This window comes from Vespula vulgaris, chromosome 2 (genome assembly GCF_905475345.1).
Source record: "Vespula vulgaris chromosome 2, iyVesVulg1.1, whole genome shotgun sequence".
NCBI lineage: Eukaryota > Metazoa > Arthropoda > Insecta > Hymenoptera > Vespidae > Vespula > Vespula vulgaris.
This window is the reverse complement of record NC_066587.1, coordinates 5,476,791-5,493,137: the sequence shown is the minus strand read 5'-3', so window position 1 is coordinate 5,493,137 and position 16,347 is coordinate 5,476,791. Positions and strand designations below refer to the sequence as shown.

At 42.5% G+C, this 16,347-nt stretch overlaps 1 protein-coding gene across 4 annotated transcripts in view; it reads right to left on the bottom strand.

The window, feature by feature from the left end:
• Nucleotides 1–16,347, bottom strand: part of LOC127072919 (UPF0489 protein C5orf22 homolog) — a 427,631-nt gene that overhangs the window by 289,197 nt on the left and 122,087 nt on the right. The window contains exon 1 of one of the 4 annotated variants that reach the window (XM_051013801.1): nt 4,863–5,912. The exons of the other annotated variants lie outside the window; for them this stretch is intronic. Coding sequence (XP_050869758.1) covers nt 4,863–5,182 — 320 coding nt within the window. The 5' untranslated portion in view covers nt 5,183–5,912. Of the gene's footprint in view, nt 1–4,862; nt 5,913–16,347 lie in introns of those variants that run through there. 4 annotated transcript variants of the gene reach the window in all.

Here is a 16,347-nt window from a genome sequence, read left to right as displayed (position 1 = left end):
CGAATCCGCAGGTGCGTCGGTTTACACGATTATCCGGGCGTCCCTTTTGCAAAAAAGGCAGCTTCCTATCTCATCTAAGGAAAAAGACGAAGCGAGGAAAAGAAAAAGGAGGTTGAGAAAGAAGAGGAGTGAGGAGGAGGAGGAGGAGGATGGGAAAGGAGAAAGATGAGAGAAAGAGAGAGAAACACGAAAGAAAGATAGAGAGACAGAAAGAGAAAGAGAGAGAGAGCGAGAGTGAGTGAACGAGCGAGAGAAAAGGAAAAGGAACGGGAGAGGGAGAAAGAAAGGGTGGGAAGAAATGGTTGCGGGTGAAGGAACGAATAAAACGCGTATCGGAGGTACGCGCACGGCAGATCAATCTTCCGTTCTCTCCCCTCGCTAAAGCTCGCTCAAGCTCGCACGAGCTAGCTCGAGCTCGGCCGAGCTCACCTTCGTTTCTCTTTTCGTCTCGCCTCTTCTCTTCTCTTCACTTCTCTACTCACGACTCCACTCTCTTCTCCTCTCTACTCTTCTACTCTTCTCTTTTCTTCTCTTCTCTTCGCTTCTCTTCTCTTTTCTTCTCTTCTCTTCTCTTCTCTTCTCTTCTCTTCTCTTCTCTTCTCGCCGAATCCCACCCCCATAGACGCACCTCCACCTTTCTCGCATCCAACCATCCAGCTTCTTTTCCAACGTAGATGCGACCCCCTCGCACGTCCCCTTTCCCCTCTATCCTCTCTCCTTCCTCTAGCCGAAGCGCGCACACGTACATAATACGCACGCGTGCTACGCGAGAGAAAAATACGTTCTAAAGGTCCCTCCTACCGTCGCCAAACGGAAACAGAAAAGGAAAGACCTCTTCTCTTCTCTTCTTTTCTCTTCTTTCCTCTTCTCTTTCCTTCTCTTCTTTTCTTTCCTTCTCTCTTCTCTTATTTTCTATTCCGTTCGTCGAATTTATCGAGCGTGGTATACGCTATTATTTCAAAGATTACTTTTCGCGACAGGACTACCCTACTGCTACTCCTGCTACTCCTGAATCAATTCAAGATAAAAGATAAAAGAAAGACAAAAATAAAAGAAAACAAGAAGAAAAAGAAAATTAGTAAGATAAGTGCAGACACTTTTGATCCACGTTAACGAACCCGATCGATCGTTCATAATAAAATATAACGCGAATAAAGCAATGGAAGAAAGGATATGGAGTTTGCAGATCGTCTCGAGGGATGTGAAATTTCGATGCGAAGCAGAATCCTAATCGGCTTTACCTCCGAAGACCTCTTTCTCTCTCTCTCTCTCTCTCTCTCTCTCTCTCTCTCTCTCTCTCGCACGCGTACTTTCTCCTCATTGCTCGTTCTCTAAAGCGAGTCACGCGGCAACCCTCTTCGATCGTTGCCCTCCGAAACGCGAGCATACGATATTGAACGAGGAACCTTAACGAGCAGCGTGGCTCTACTCGATAAGGATGTTTGAGCAGCGAAATCGCGAATCTCATTTTCCTCTGCAAGCATTTAATTTAACAATTATTAGCGGCATCGTCATATCCCGACGTTACTGTTTTATCTGTACTGAGAAACTCCCTTATCGCTGCCCTTTTATATGTCTTCTCTCTGCTTAAACATTTTCAAGATTCGGCATAAAGGTCGATAAAAATTTGATAAAACCTCAGAAAACAAAAATCTATCTATCGACGAACGGAAGAAAAAAAGAAAAATACAAAAATAGGGGGAGAAAAAACAAAATCAAAAAAAGAAAAAAAAGAAAGAAGAAGGAAAAGAAAAGAGAAAAGATATATATACGTATAGCCTCTAAAGTCCAAACGAATCTCCCTTTTCCTATTCTTTTCTATTTTTCTATCGTCCTAGGAAAAAGTAACTTTGTATTTCACGAATGAGGGCAACACGAAAGAGCATCTGGGCCCGAGGCACGTCGGTGGAACGAACGGCAGGCGTGGTCGTGAACGTTCCTTTCGATATTTCTGCTTTCTGTAGGTGGAAGAAAAAGGAGTCGATGGAAAGGTTGCCGAAGGAAAGAGGATGCGATCGAGTCGAAAGAGAGGTGGGAGAGGGTTGGAACGTAGGAGGGTATAGGGTGGACGAGGGGTTGGACGAGGGGAGAGTTCCCGGGGGCAAAAGTGGCGCGGCGTCCTAATGCGATTCCGATATCGGTCCGGACATCTCGCGAAGCCGACTACACCCCCTTCGTCCTGCCTTTTCCGTCGTGCCTCCCTCTACTCACCCTTACTCTCTCTCTCTCTCTCTCTTTCTCTCTATCTCTCTATCTATCTCTCTTTCTCTCTTTTAGTTCTCTAGGAGTCGACTCGAGGTTGGGCCACATCCACCCTCGTTCCAGCAGAGCCAGGACGAACACGGCCGACTCAAGCTCGGCGATCGACGTCGTCTCGACTCGAAGAGAACGTAGAACGCGAGAAGGGTGAAAAAGAGAGAGAGAGGGTGGAGAGGGAGGGAGAGAGAGAGAGAGAGTGTTGGCGGAGGGGGTGTGGACCGAGGAAGTAAAGGGGGCTCCCCTAAGGGCGGGCTGCCGTTCGTAGAATGGGCCGATATGTATGCCGTGGGCGCACCACCAACGAGACGCCATCTTGGAATCGATGTCGATCAAGCGGAAGGAAGGAACTTCTGCGCAGCTCGGGGGGGTGGACTACGGGCACCCTTCCTCTCGAATACATGTGCGAGTCCTCGCATTTCTCTCCCTTTCTCCGTAACGAACTGGTCCTCGTATTGAAAAATGGCGAAAGAAGTGGAAGAGGAGAGTGATACCTAAGAGGAACGATTGCTACACGAAAATTCAAAGAATACGAAAAATTGTTCGTTCGCAACTAACCTCGAATAGAATCGAGGATAACCCCGTAAAGGATATAAGGTCGGCGTTCTCGAAGAATCTAAAAGAGTAAAATGGAAAGGGAAGAGCGGTGGAAGTAGGTGGGTTAAAGGAGGATTCTTGATTTATGGGATTGCAGGTTGCTGGTATAAGCGAAAATGGCGTCTCTGCAAATCGATTGTAAAGGATGTCGACGATGTGGAGGCGGGGGCGAGAGAGGAGTACAATAGGGCAACGTCTCGTTCGTTAACTCGAAGGAAATATAAAAAAAAAGGAAAAAGAAAAAAAAAGAAAGAAAGAAATAAAGAGAAAAATAAGTACGGGCGAGAGGGACATAGCGGGCAAGATAGAAAGGAGGAAGGGGGTGGCATCGACTCTCTTACTCGACTCGAAGGAGAGAAATCGCACGACTCGAAAGGAAAGAAAGGATGGTAGAGAGGAGAAGGGGAGGGAAGCAGAGGAGAAGGCTCTACTGTCCTCGGTAGTACTCCGTAAAGGATCGAGGCCTCTGCTGATTTATGGAACATGACGCTCGAGCACGCGAACGTTCGAGAACTACGTTACGGAAAGAAAAAACAAGAAAAAAAAAGAAAAGGAAAGAAAAGAAAGAAAAGAAAAGAAAAGAGGAATGCGATAGAGAAAGTCCAAGACTTTTCATTCTCGTTTAGCATTAAGTCGAATAATAAACGGATGATCCAAATGGTGGGTCGAGTGGACCCACTTTTCGCGTACCCTTCCGGCGATAGAAAGAGGGTTAGATACGAGTGACCCTCTTCAACTAAGAGTGCCCTCTTCTTCGTCCAAAGAACCGTGCCAAAAGAAAGTAGTAACCTTCGCCGTTTTCTCGATAAGAGGCTAAAATCGATATCGTAATTGTATCGGGAAACTTCTTTAACCCGATAAAACGACGATCGGATTTGAATTTTTATTTAATCGTTAGGATACCCATCGAAGTTCAACGTTTCGGTGGTAGAAGGTAAGGTACTCGATCGACTCCTGGAAACAGAGCTTAAGGGTAAATTCGGTCAGTGTGTCCCGTCGCTGGAGGAATACGAAGAGTTGAATGGCTCGTGACCTTGGCCCCGAGGCTGCTAGCCTGGGGTTGCAAGGTAATTAAATGCCATGGATGGGGTTGGTCGCTATAACCGGCAGGATAGAACGAAGGGGATCCGGGAGGGGATGGGGCTAATTGCCGATGCAAGGAAAACCATCCCTCTCGTGCCACCAGAGGATCCTTCAAGGTGCTCATCCTTGAGTATGAGTTTATATCGCCACTTTCTGCATTTCTTCCTCGGATTATTCGAAATGGAAACTTCTGCTACGCTATATATACCGGCAAGAAATTAATCGAACGAACGAACGAACGAACGAACGAACGATTGATTAGAAAATATATTAAACGTAGAACACGTTCGATGAAAATATCGAACGATCGATCCGTTCGAAAAAAAAAACATCGTATTTAAAAAGATAACTTTTTACTGCAATCAAAAACGAAACCCCGACTTTTTTATTTTTTAATCGAGCAAGAGAAACAAAAGGATTCGAAAGATAAATAAAGCGAATCTATAAAGTCGACGGAGAAAAGCTGAAATGAAATTCAATGCGACTGGGAACCACTGTTCCGGAAGTAGCCCAGTTACAAATTAGCATCCAAGGATTGCCCTTGGCGTTGGTCGCGTCTCTCTTTCTCGCAGTCTCTGTCTCGGTCTCTCTTCGATCGTCCTTCTCTCACCGCCTAGTCCGACGTCTTCGTTCTCTCTCCTTCTTTGTGGGTTATTAAAGGAAGCCGCCTTTGGGGTCGGGTCGAGTTAGGTCAGGGCGGCAAGGAATAATGAGCGGGGAAAAGTTAAACGAGAGTATTTTTTACTGAGAGGAAAATCACGCTGGCCTTCTCTGGTCGTAGTAACCGTGGAGAAAAGGAGAAAGTAAGAGGAAGAGAGACGGAAGAAGGTCGTAGCGAGGGTGAAAAGAGAGAGAGTAGAAGTGAACGAGAAATCCAGAGGTTGGAGGTCTTTGGGTGGTGCAAGGGGGTGTCTTCCATTCATTACCGCCAGTTACCCCTTAATGGAATCTTCGTGTCCTCATCTTTCCACTGTCCTTCCTCACCGTCACGCCACGGTAATTTCTGTTTTGCCGAGCAACAAGAAGTCGTTTGTACCCTCCCAAGCCGCGTGCCATTCAAAAACAACGTCGTCTCTCCTTGTACACGGATTATCGCCGGCTTGTTTTCTCTCTCTCTCTCTCTCTCTCTTTCTCTTTCTCTCTTTTTTTCTCTTTCGTGATACTTTTCCTTTTTCTTTCTCTTAACTCCCGAAGAAAATATCACGCGAGCGTACTTACTTACTGATGTCAGTGTTATATCATACATATGTAGTACGTAGGTATGTACCTACTTATTATCCATGTTACATTACGAATGATCGATCGTATACCATCGATTCGAAACTTAATAGGCTCTCTATTTTTTTCGTTATTGTGTACGAGGAAATGGTTCTCTTTGATTTTAATGTAAGCACGAACATATCGAATTACTTTGTTCAAAGGATGACACAGGTCGATAACCGTAAAACTGACTAAAGGTAACAATGGCGTAACAAGGACGAAGTAGATGGCCCGTCGTATCGTACAGCCGGCTATTGGAATGAGAGAGGAGTTGGAAACGAAAGAAGGAAGCGAAAAGGGTTGAAGAACCAGGTAGGGCCATTATCCATGGCTTGTGTCCATGTACACAACAGGGTGTCTATAAATGTTTCAGAGAGTTTCGATTCTCGCGCTGGTAATTTATTCGAAAAGTCGGTCGTCCGATCGGTCGCCACCTGAGTAACGTGAGAACGCCAAGGATGCATCTGCATGCAGATGTCGCGCCCAGTTGGTACGCGTATGGATCGATCCTACGTTTGTCTTCGGTTTTTTCCTACCTCCGCTACCTCTCCGAACGCTAACCGAATCTTTTTTTCTCTCCTTTCCTTTTTTTTTCTTTCTTTCTACATTCGATGCGGTTCTCTGTCATAGTTAATTACTCTTTGCCCTCCTGAAAATATTCTAGGATTCTCAGGTAGAGAGAAAAGGTCGACGAACTTTTCTTTCCTATCAGCGTCCTATGTAAATCGAAATGTTTCCTTCGACTGAAAGTTTATTTAATTTTTCTTTCTTTTTTTTTTTTAACTGATTGTAACGAATGATATGAACATGTTGTAGAATCATACATATATGTCTATATGTGTGTGCGTATATATATATATATATATATATATATATATATATATATATAACGACGAACTCTTAAAAATCTTTTAATTCTTTATCGTCGTAGATATACGTACTCGAAAATCACTCCCACGGATAAACCTTTCAGAATTTGAATATGTATTAAACACGTAAAACGCTTGTGGAATTTTCGTTCTCGACCCTGAAGAGATTAGATTTCTTTGGATGGATAGCTCGGCTGGTATCCGCGAGATAAGGACATGGGAAAGCACTCCTCCTTTTCGTATGTAGATTTTACGGAATGCTCGGGGGACGCTGGGGATCTTTCGAGTACCGAAGGGAGAACGAAAGGGTTGAGGAAGAGAAGAAAGAAGCCGAGTGTACTAGCGCACGCTCGGATTAGGATAAGGGTTAAGATATACGCGTGGGAAGACGATCGTCTCGAATTCTCTAGTCACGCCACGTGTTCGTCTTCTTTGAACATCGTGATTAATCCGAAACGATCCCTTTCTTATTCTTTATATTCCTTCAACTTCCGCCGTTACGAACGTTATTATAATCATAACGAAACATATTGAAATATCTTACGATCGAAAAGATTCGTTCTGCTCATTTTTATTTATTTATTTATTTTTTTTTTCGTCCTTGCTTATACTTATAAATTCTACAAGAAACAAATTGGTTTCGACGAGAAAAATTAAAATCTATCGTTAATCGACTCGGGCTCTCAAATAGCGTTTTTCCTAAAAAGTTACCATCTCTAAAATTAGTTACTTTACTTTCATTATAGATAATAAGTACTCACGTAAGCGTACGTACTTCCGAGAGTAAAGAAGAGTTTCGTGCCGCGTCGTGGCTAGGCTGTTTGTCGCTAATGTTTACCGAAGGTCCGTTTACACGTGAGGTAACGTCGTTAGGAAACGTGACAAGATATACACGAGCTGGATGCCAGCCCTTTTTCTACTAGAACAAATTTACCGGGGCACTTAAAACTCGAGGCTCGAGCGTGTAACAAAATTTGAAACGCGCGTAGGAAGAGATCCGACATCCAGGTAACCTTCGTTATTTACTTCTCTCTCTCTCTCTCTCTCTCTCTCTCTCTCTCTCGCTCTCACTATGTGTTTACACAATAAGAATAGACAAATACAATCAAAGATAGACACCGATACTATTTTTTTTTCGTCTACTTTCTAACAAACCTATAACCATATACACATACACACACACACACACACACGCATACATATATATTAATTTTACGAATTTTCAAAAAACATATACATTTCTCTTTTTAAATATCAAGATCGATTTTATTGACCAAAACGATCTGACAAACTTGTAGATATTTCGCTCCCAAACCATCTCTACCATTGGATTTCTATTGGCGTGAAAATCCCGCAATAAAAAAGAAAAAAAAGTGCATCGACGAACGAGTAGGGAGTGAAAAAATAAAATAAAATAAAATAAAATAAAATAAAATAAAATAAAACAAAATAAAACGAAATGAAAAAGTGAAGGGAAAAAGGCTCGAAATCAGGATCGTCCTTTCGAGCGGTCACGCGAGCTGTAAACGCTTCGCGGCCTGTTCGAGAGTTTGCAAATTCAATCGACGCGGTATGATCATTGGATTTCCTATGGCGAATAGTTTCCCATAGCCAGTACTTCCTGGTAATAGTTTACGGCTTACCATCTCGCGTACGGCACTTCGCGTACACACAGAGGTACCATGTCAAGGCTCAAACTGGCGAACAAATTGGCCGGAGCAGTGAGAAGGTATTACGAGCAAGTATTGTCGGCAATTACCGGATTTAGGGTCAGCTTCCAACAATCTGCGCACTCGAAGGTACTCGAAGTAATCGACGCATCGGAAGCGTACAATGGGAAAGCTGGAATACGTTGTCTGCCGTCCGATTGCAAATCATAATATAGAAACGTGTGCACGTGTGCGCGGATAAGCCATGGATATGCATGAACACGCGTGTGCGTACAAACGAGAATCGATCGGTGAACGGCTTTGGAGAAGCCACTTTGACGTTCAAATTCGACGTTCCTGAAAATATTTTTTCAAATAAGCGATCACTCGCACATTGTTGTTTATTTCTTTTTTTTTCATCTTTTTTCTTCCCTTTCTCGTTTTTTGCCCTTTCATATTTACATATGCAGATATATCGATTGCGTTTGTTCGACCACTTCCGATAGTCCGAGAACGAACAAACGAAGGAGAATAAATAGTTTGACGAGTAGCAAGGAGAAAAAGAGAAAAACAAAAAAAAGGAGAGGAGAAACAGAAAAGAAGAAGAGGAACAAAAAAGAAAGAGAGCGAAAGGCGTATATAAATTAGCTTTACTCCCTTCGCGTCCCAATTTATCTCGTCCTCGTTCGAGAGGATCTCTCGTCGGGACGAGCCATTATCTCGAAACGAACTCGCGCTCCTGACCTCGGCTCGGTTCACGTTCGATAAATCGCCGTTGGTGTAACGTAATAGCGAGGGATTAGTGAACGCCCTCTCATCCTTGCTCAGCATCTCGTAGGTCGACCTTTAATAATCGCCACTTCTTCCGAACCTCGTTCACTTGACCCTACCGCGTCAGAGTTATTGGAATCTACGGTTCAACGAGACTACGGCGGATTCTCATTGAGAAACTCCACTTAAGCTACTCGAGATAACCGAATCGCGAAGGAAGGCAAGTAGACGGAAGAAGGGAGATGAGAAGGAGTAGCAAAAGAAATGCCACTTAATCTTCACGATCGATTTAAGAAGATTTTCTTCGATTCTATCTGATGATACTACAAAAAAAAAAAAGGAAAGAAAAAAAAAAGGAAAAAGAAAGTAACGAGTAAACTACTCCTCCTATCTTGCTAACGCTTCCTGTAATTACCTTGCATTCTTGTTAAAACTAATAAAGCCTTATCGACTTTTTCTACGGAACTAATAGGTTTTGATACGATAAATCTCTCTTTCTAGTACAACGTTAGTCGAACCTCCTTTGGTCTTCTAAAGAACGAAAGGTCAACAGCAGGAGACCTTGTATTAGCACTTTACGAGCAACGAACCTCTCCTTCGTCATTTCTCACACGCACTTCCTCTTCCTCCTCCTCCTCCTCCTCACATATCTTTGCTCTTCGTTCTCGCGTATCGATCCGAACGATAAAAGCGAAAGAAAGAAGGATAAATATCGAATCGATGAGCCATCACGGAAAGACCCGAGGCACCGACTTCTACTTTCGTTTGTGTAACCGATCTCGGTTGACATTAAAGAACGATAACCCAAAAGAGATTCTTATTACGAAATGGAAGTACACCGAAGAAGAGACATATGTTTTATCAAAAGTAATAAATCATTGCAGTATCTCAGAAGTCAAAGCAACGTGAAATGAAATCTCGTTATATCGAAAAAAGAGTTGGAGAAATATCGTAAAAAAGAAGGAAAGAGAAAAAGAAGAAAAAGAAAGAAAGAAAGAAAAAAAGAACAAAAGGAGAGCGAAAGAGCAAAGGGTTCGCGAGCGTCTACCTTTCCTCGTACGATATTTGCAAGTAAAAGAGAGAACCGAAATACGAAAGCACAGTGAAGAAAAAAGAAAGAGCGGAGAAAGCAAGAAAGAGAAAGAGTGAACGAAAGAGAGGGAGAGAAAAGAAGGAGAAAAGAGACGCCCTTGAGAGAAGTCTCGGGGTCGTTTCTGTGTGCAGGCCAAGCGTGAAGGAAGAAAGAAGGTAGAGTGGCGCGTAGAGGAAAGAGGGTATATGATGAAAAGAGCGATGGAAAATCGGAGAGAGGCAGCCGGCCGACTGGCTGGATGTCTGACTGGTTGGCTGGTTGGCTGGCTGACTAGCTGGGTCGCTGGTGACGTAGTCGGTGCTGTTGCCGGTTCTCTGCTGTTGGTTCCGCCGATGTTACTGGTCTTGGTACTCTCTTCGATGATAGACGCTACCTAGGAAGCGCGATGGTAGTGGTACTTTCAAGGGAAAAAGAACAAGAGAAGATAGATAGAAGGTATAGGATAAAGAAGAGACGAGAGTGAGTACCGAAGGTGGAGGGAAAAGAGGTAGAGATGTGGCGGAGGTGGAGACTTTACTAAGAAAAGCCGACACACGGGGTGGCTGGAAGCAGTGCAGATCAATGCCAGCCAGCCAGCCAGCCAGCCAGCCAGCCAGCCAGCAAGCCAGCCAGCCAGCCAGCCAGTCGACCCAACCCTTCCAAGTCTACCGCTCTTCGATTCTCTAACCCTTTACCTCCTTTTTTCCACCCCGACTTCGGCGGACTCAGTCGAAGATAAAACACGAACGACTCTACGGACTATCTACCCTCTCTCTCTCTCTCTCTCTTTCTCTTTCTACCTCCTCCTTCTCCTTCTCCTTCCATCCGTTCTCTACCATTCCTTCTCTTACATATCTTTCTCTTAGACTATTCTCCCTCCTTCCCCGTTCCGACGTTCCATACTTTCCCCTTCGACGTTCTCTCCCGATCCATCTTTTTCGCCTTACTCGTCGTTCCGAAGCTACCTCGACCTTTCTCTTTCTATTCTATCATCCTGCACCGTAGTCACCAACACGATGAAAAATAATAGCCGTACCGATAGGAAAGGAGAAAAGGTAGATGCAGCGTAAACGCGCTCCAGACGGAATTGCTCCGTACCTCCTGCCTTTTCCCTTTGATGCTTCGAACGCCGTGCATTTCAACGAGTCGCCTTCCTCCCGATTTATTCTGGAAGAATGATTTTTCTCGGAGATATCGACGGCGTCCTCGTTTTATCTATCCATGCTTCTATCGAACGAAGAAAGAATCGTGATATTATATATATATATATATATATATATATATATATATATATATATAAATCGATATACAAATCGTCTTCGGTCGGTTTAATTAAAAAATACAAAATTAGAAAGAAAGAAGGAATAAAAAAAAGAAAAGAAAAAAATAGAAAGCAAAAGAAAAAAATTTCATTCCAAGATTTCAAGTAAGATCTGTTCTTATTTAAACAGGATCGATTAGCATGATTTTGAATTACGATTATATTCGAAGGATCTTCGTTCTCTGAGAGACAGAAAGAAATAAATAGATTGATAAATAGGTAGATCGATAAATAGATAGATAGATAGATAGATAGATAGATAGATAGATAGATAGATAGATAGATAGATAGATAGATAGATAGATAGATAGATAGTTAGATATAGAGAGGAAGAAAGAGAGACAAGAAGAGCCGATAACGGTGAGAAGCGAAGGACGAAACGTCTCTCGCAATCTGCCAGGAGTTACTTTCATGTTGCTACAGAGTGGCGGTTGCGCGGTCGCATATAAAACAAATTAATCTCGTTAGGGGGAGCAGGCAACGTCTACCTCGAACCTTTTCCTTTCAGAGAAACTTCTCTTCCCTTTACTCCGCTACCGCATCCGACGGTCGTGGCTACACTTTCTCAACTACTTGCTTGGCGAAGGCACCGACTTTGCGCCTCTTTTATCTTAATTCGTCGTATAAATGAGAACGAAGTCACGGTTATCGCGGTTCCGAAAAAGGAAAGAAGAAAAAATAAAGAATGAAAAGGAAAAGAAAAAGAAAGAAGAAGAAAATCTCCAGGAATCGTAGACAGCGCTTTATAAATTTTCTACGAGCGTCCTCTCTGTACTCCTCTCTCGACTGTCGTGTATTTTCCACGTTAAAAGAAACTCCCATCGTACTATACGAATATCTTATTTTTATCTTTCGCTACTACGTCGCAATATACGGGAAATATCACGTTTCAAATATTAAATAAACGGCGAATCAAATATCAAATTCGATCTATCGTAAGAATCGATGTGTGTCGGGGGAAAAAAATGTCGAGTAAAATAAAAGATCGGGAATAAAAATAAAAAAGAAAAAAAAAAGAAAAGAAAAGGAATAAAAGAGCGGGAGGAGTGGGACCGAAGGAAAGATGAAAAAATGAAAAAATAAAATTTCAGAGAGCAAGACGTTCTTCTCTCTCTCTCTCTCTCTCTCTCTCTCTCTCTTTCTCACTCATCTCTTGGCTCACCGATGCGCGAGGAGGTTGCATGAAAATGAAAAATAGCGGACGAAATGAAAAACTTGGAAATTCCGGGAAAAACCGTCGTATGCTGCGAGAGGAGGAAAAGAGTAGAGAGAAGAGAAGAGAAGAGAAGAGAAGAGAAAAAGGACGTGGTCGCGAAGAGGAGTGCGATACAGTCGCGCGTGCACGAGAGGACGATGATGTCGTGTACGTGTAAATACGTGTGTCCGCCGCGCGTGTTTCTCGTAAGGGTGGCGAAGAAGACAAAGCGCATGCGCGCACGTGGGCGTCAATACGGACCTCCACACGCGCTACCCTTTCTCTGTCCTTTGTCACACGTATAAGCGTTCGTCTGCACGTACACATACATATATACATACTCATACATTTACTCAGGATGGAAGGAAAGTATCTCCACTACGGACGGAAGGGATGCTTTTTTTGCTCGGCTGAACTCGAAGTATGGAAAAATATCTCGGAGAGATACGAGTCCCCGCGTTTTTAGAGCGAACCTCCTCAATTTTGTTTTAATAACGTCGTATCCTTCGACACGAATATTTGTAAGGGACGAAAATTCGTTGGGAAGACATTCGCCGAGCTTTTGTTTTGTTTTGGTTTTTCCTTTCTTTTTCTTCTTATCCTTCTTCTTTTTTTTCCTCGAGATTACAAACTCGATTTTCGAAGAAAAACATAATAGATACGTTAAGAAGTATACCGTCTTACGGATTTGTTTACAAAGGTGAAATTCTTTTGTAGGAAGGACGAACGCAATTACAGTCCACGTTCGACATTCATTCCGTGAGGATCGAAAGGAAGCGACGGAAGAGGATATCGTTTTCATAAGTTTGGTAAGAATTATTATCAATTCGTTTTCGATTTTACAACAAAATGGAGGAGCGTATATAAACGAGCGTATATATAGGAGAACGTATATGTACTCTTATATAAGAGATCTTAGAACCATCGATATTCCTTTTCATTCTTTATTAAGAGGGACACATCTTTTGTCCTTTAGAGGAACGTAAAAAGAAACATTCTTAAAGATCTCGTACGTCTTTCATTTCTTATACATACCATATCCTCTTTGTTAGAATAAGATAGTAAATGTAAGATGCGATTCATCTTTGAATTTCTTCATAAATACGTTCAACCGAGACAAGAGCACGTGCGGTACAAACATATTAATGCCATAACCATCCAATCTAGCAAACCTACCTAGCTTCGCCTTAAATATAAATGATCATGGTGCGAGCGAAGAGACCGCTACGCTTTAGTATTCATGCGAAAGTTTGTTGGTCGCCTCGTTAACTTTACATGAGTTTCACCGTCGGAATAGACAAAAGAAGAATGTAGATTACTATGTGAACTACGAGCGTCAACAAGCTATAAACCGAGAAGAAGAGTAGATAAATCTGACAATGAATGTAGATCAATTTTTATAGATCTATAATGTAACAAAACGATCAATAGTACATATCATCGTTAAATATTATTCTCGTAACACGTATTTCTCGTAAGACGTATTTTTCTTAGAGAAATTTTAACCTTCGAAATGATTTCGTTTATGTATTATATGCTCTGTTATTATTGATTATATATTTATACTTTCTTATTATTATTATTATTATTATGAACTATTTATTATTATATACTCTTGTTATTACGTAATATATGTTTTATTACGAAATATATATATATATACTTATTAAATTTCAATCTCAACGTAACCGAATTCAAATGGATTTCTAGGATAAATTTATAAACAACAAATATATGTAAGTAGGTTATAAGTTGACCGAATTTCTTGTCCTCTTTGTTCTCCTATGATGAAGACACGTCGTATTTACAAATACGATAGCGGTACAACATTCGCCTACGTGAACACGGTCGAAATATCGAGAGATACTAATTTTTCAAGGAGAAACGTACGTTTATTCGTATAGCGATTGATAGCATAATTTAAAGGATCGTATTCGATTACCTTCGATAGAATTGTCCTTTAATCTGTACTATAATGAATCAATCGTTGTTGTAAAAATACGTTCTTAACGAATCAGAAATCAAAAAAAAAACTTTTAAAGTGTCGCATTTCGTGAATTAAAAAAATTATATATGTATAGTACGTATGTGGTACTGCATTATTTATTCGTAATGCGTCTGGCTGTAGAAACGAGCCCTCCGAAAGTGAATATTTTAAATGAGCTACGACCCTCCGATGATGCGCCAACGAGCGTAAACGGCCAAAGAGCTATCAACATCGCTAACTACTGGGTGCTTGATGAATCGGAACCTTCGCAGCATCCGCGTGACATATGCTCGGCGAGCGTGAAAATAGTTGTACATGTGCACGCATGATCGCACAGATTTCATCGGACTCCCTTTTTCGACGGAGAACCAATAAAAAGATGGCTCGAAGAAAAAGAGAGAAAAAGAAAACAAGAAAAGAAAGGTAGATAGATACATACATAGATTGATAGATAGATAGAAAGAAAGAAAGATAGATAGGAAGATAGATAGATAGATAGATAGATAGATAGATAGATAGATAGATAGATAGATAGATAAAGAGAGAGAGAGAGAAAACGCGGCGATTCAAGTTAGAACTTTTTAAGCGCATTAATCAATATCAACGAGGACGGAAGTTTACGCGGGCTTCGTGGAAAGGAAAAGAGGGAGAGAGAAAGAGAAAGAGAGAGAGAGAGAGAGAAAAGGAAGAAAAAGGAAAAAGAACGAGGAACGGGAAGTAGCATCCGGGCAGCTCTCGCTAATTTCTTTAAAGTAGTTTGGCAATTTATTATTTTCCAATTTTCCGCGAACTTCTGCCGAGCGGCGCATGTACAGCCGTTTTCAAGCTTCCGCGTTATTCTATCTTCTCTCCTCTCTTCTCTTCTCGGGGTAAGGAAAAAAAAAAGAGGGAGGGAAAAAAATATCACGCCACAGGAAACCAGATTCGCGAAAAGCAATCAAGACCCGTCCAGCATCGCACTAGCCTCCTTTTATCTAGCGTATTTTCATTCGTAAACGTATCTTTTACGTTTTCGGCTTGAAACATAAATAAATAAAGATATGGAAAAGAAAAGAAAAGAAAAACAGGAAAAAAATATTCAATGCGCACACGACGAGAACGGCCAAGGTGAAGTTGAAATACGATCGAATGGGTCTTACGCATTAACAGGTCTACTTTATCGCAAATCTATTGACGGGATATTGAGTTCGCGAGAAGTCGAAACAAATTTCATTACGGCTTGGCTCAACTTAAAACCGCGACTCATCGAGTCGGTTGCTTCTCTCTCTCTCTCTCTCTCTTTCACACACACACACACACACACATACACATACGTTCGAAAGAAGCAGGGTATCGCGTACGCTCGACCACTTTTCCAGCGAATTTTTCCTCCGCTAACGACCCGCCGATATTTGAGCGGGGTAAAAGCCAACATGATCGCGCAGACGAGGCAAGTTTGGGCTAACAAGGGCCTCTTCCCTTGAATAGAAAGAGAAAGAGAGTGAGAACGTGAGAGAAAGAGAAAAAGAGAGAGAAAGAGAGAGAGAGAGAGTCGGATACACGGGTAGGTATGTAAATCTCGTTCGAAGCGAGGAGAGGAGAGGAGAGGAGAGGAGAAGAGAGGTGAGGCAAGCACGGTGGTGCCCTCCGAGCGAGCTCCTCTCTCCTCCGACCCTCTCCTGAGTCAGGTTCTTTCGCGGGCCGCCGGGCGGAAGGGGTGCCGGGTTTTAACCCTTTTTCCAGCTATCGATTTTCAGCTCGAGACGGATGAGAGAGGACTCGCCCATGTGCCTTCGGCCACTCCGGCTCTACACTCGACTCCGCTTGACTACTTTCAACGACCTGCCCTCTTCCCTCTTTTTCTCCTCTCACCTTCCATCCGCATCAACTCTCAACCTTCTCATCCTCGTCCTCGTCCTCATCCTCATCCTCGTCCTCGTCCTCGTCCTCGTCCTCGTCCTCATCCTCATCCTCATCCTCGTCCTCGTCCTCATCCTCATCCCCTTCTTTCTCCTTCTCCTTCTCCTCCTCCTCCTCTTTCTTCTTCACCTTCTTCCATCCCTTTTTCTCGCCACCTTTTTCAAGCGAAACCTTAAATAATACCCAACCCTCCTTGATCGCTCCTCTCCCATTTTTCCTCGATCGATAATAATTCATCTTTTCTACGAAGGACGTTGACAAAGAAGGCTCGATAACAAAGAAGTTAACACGAACGGGCGAGAAGAAAGCTCCTACGAATATTATCCCTTAAGCATTATCGATATCATGAACACGCAAGATTATATTGCAAACCTATCTAACTACTTAC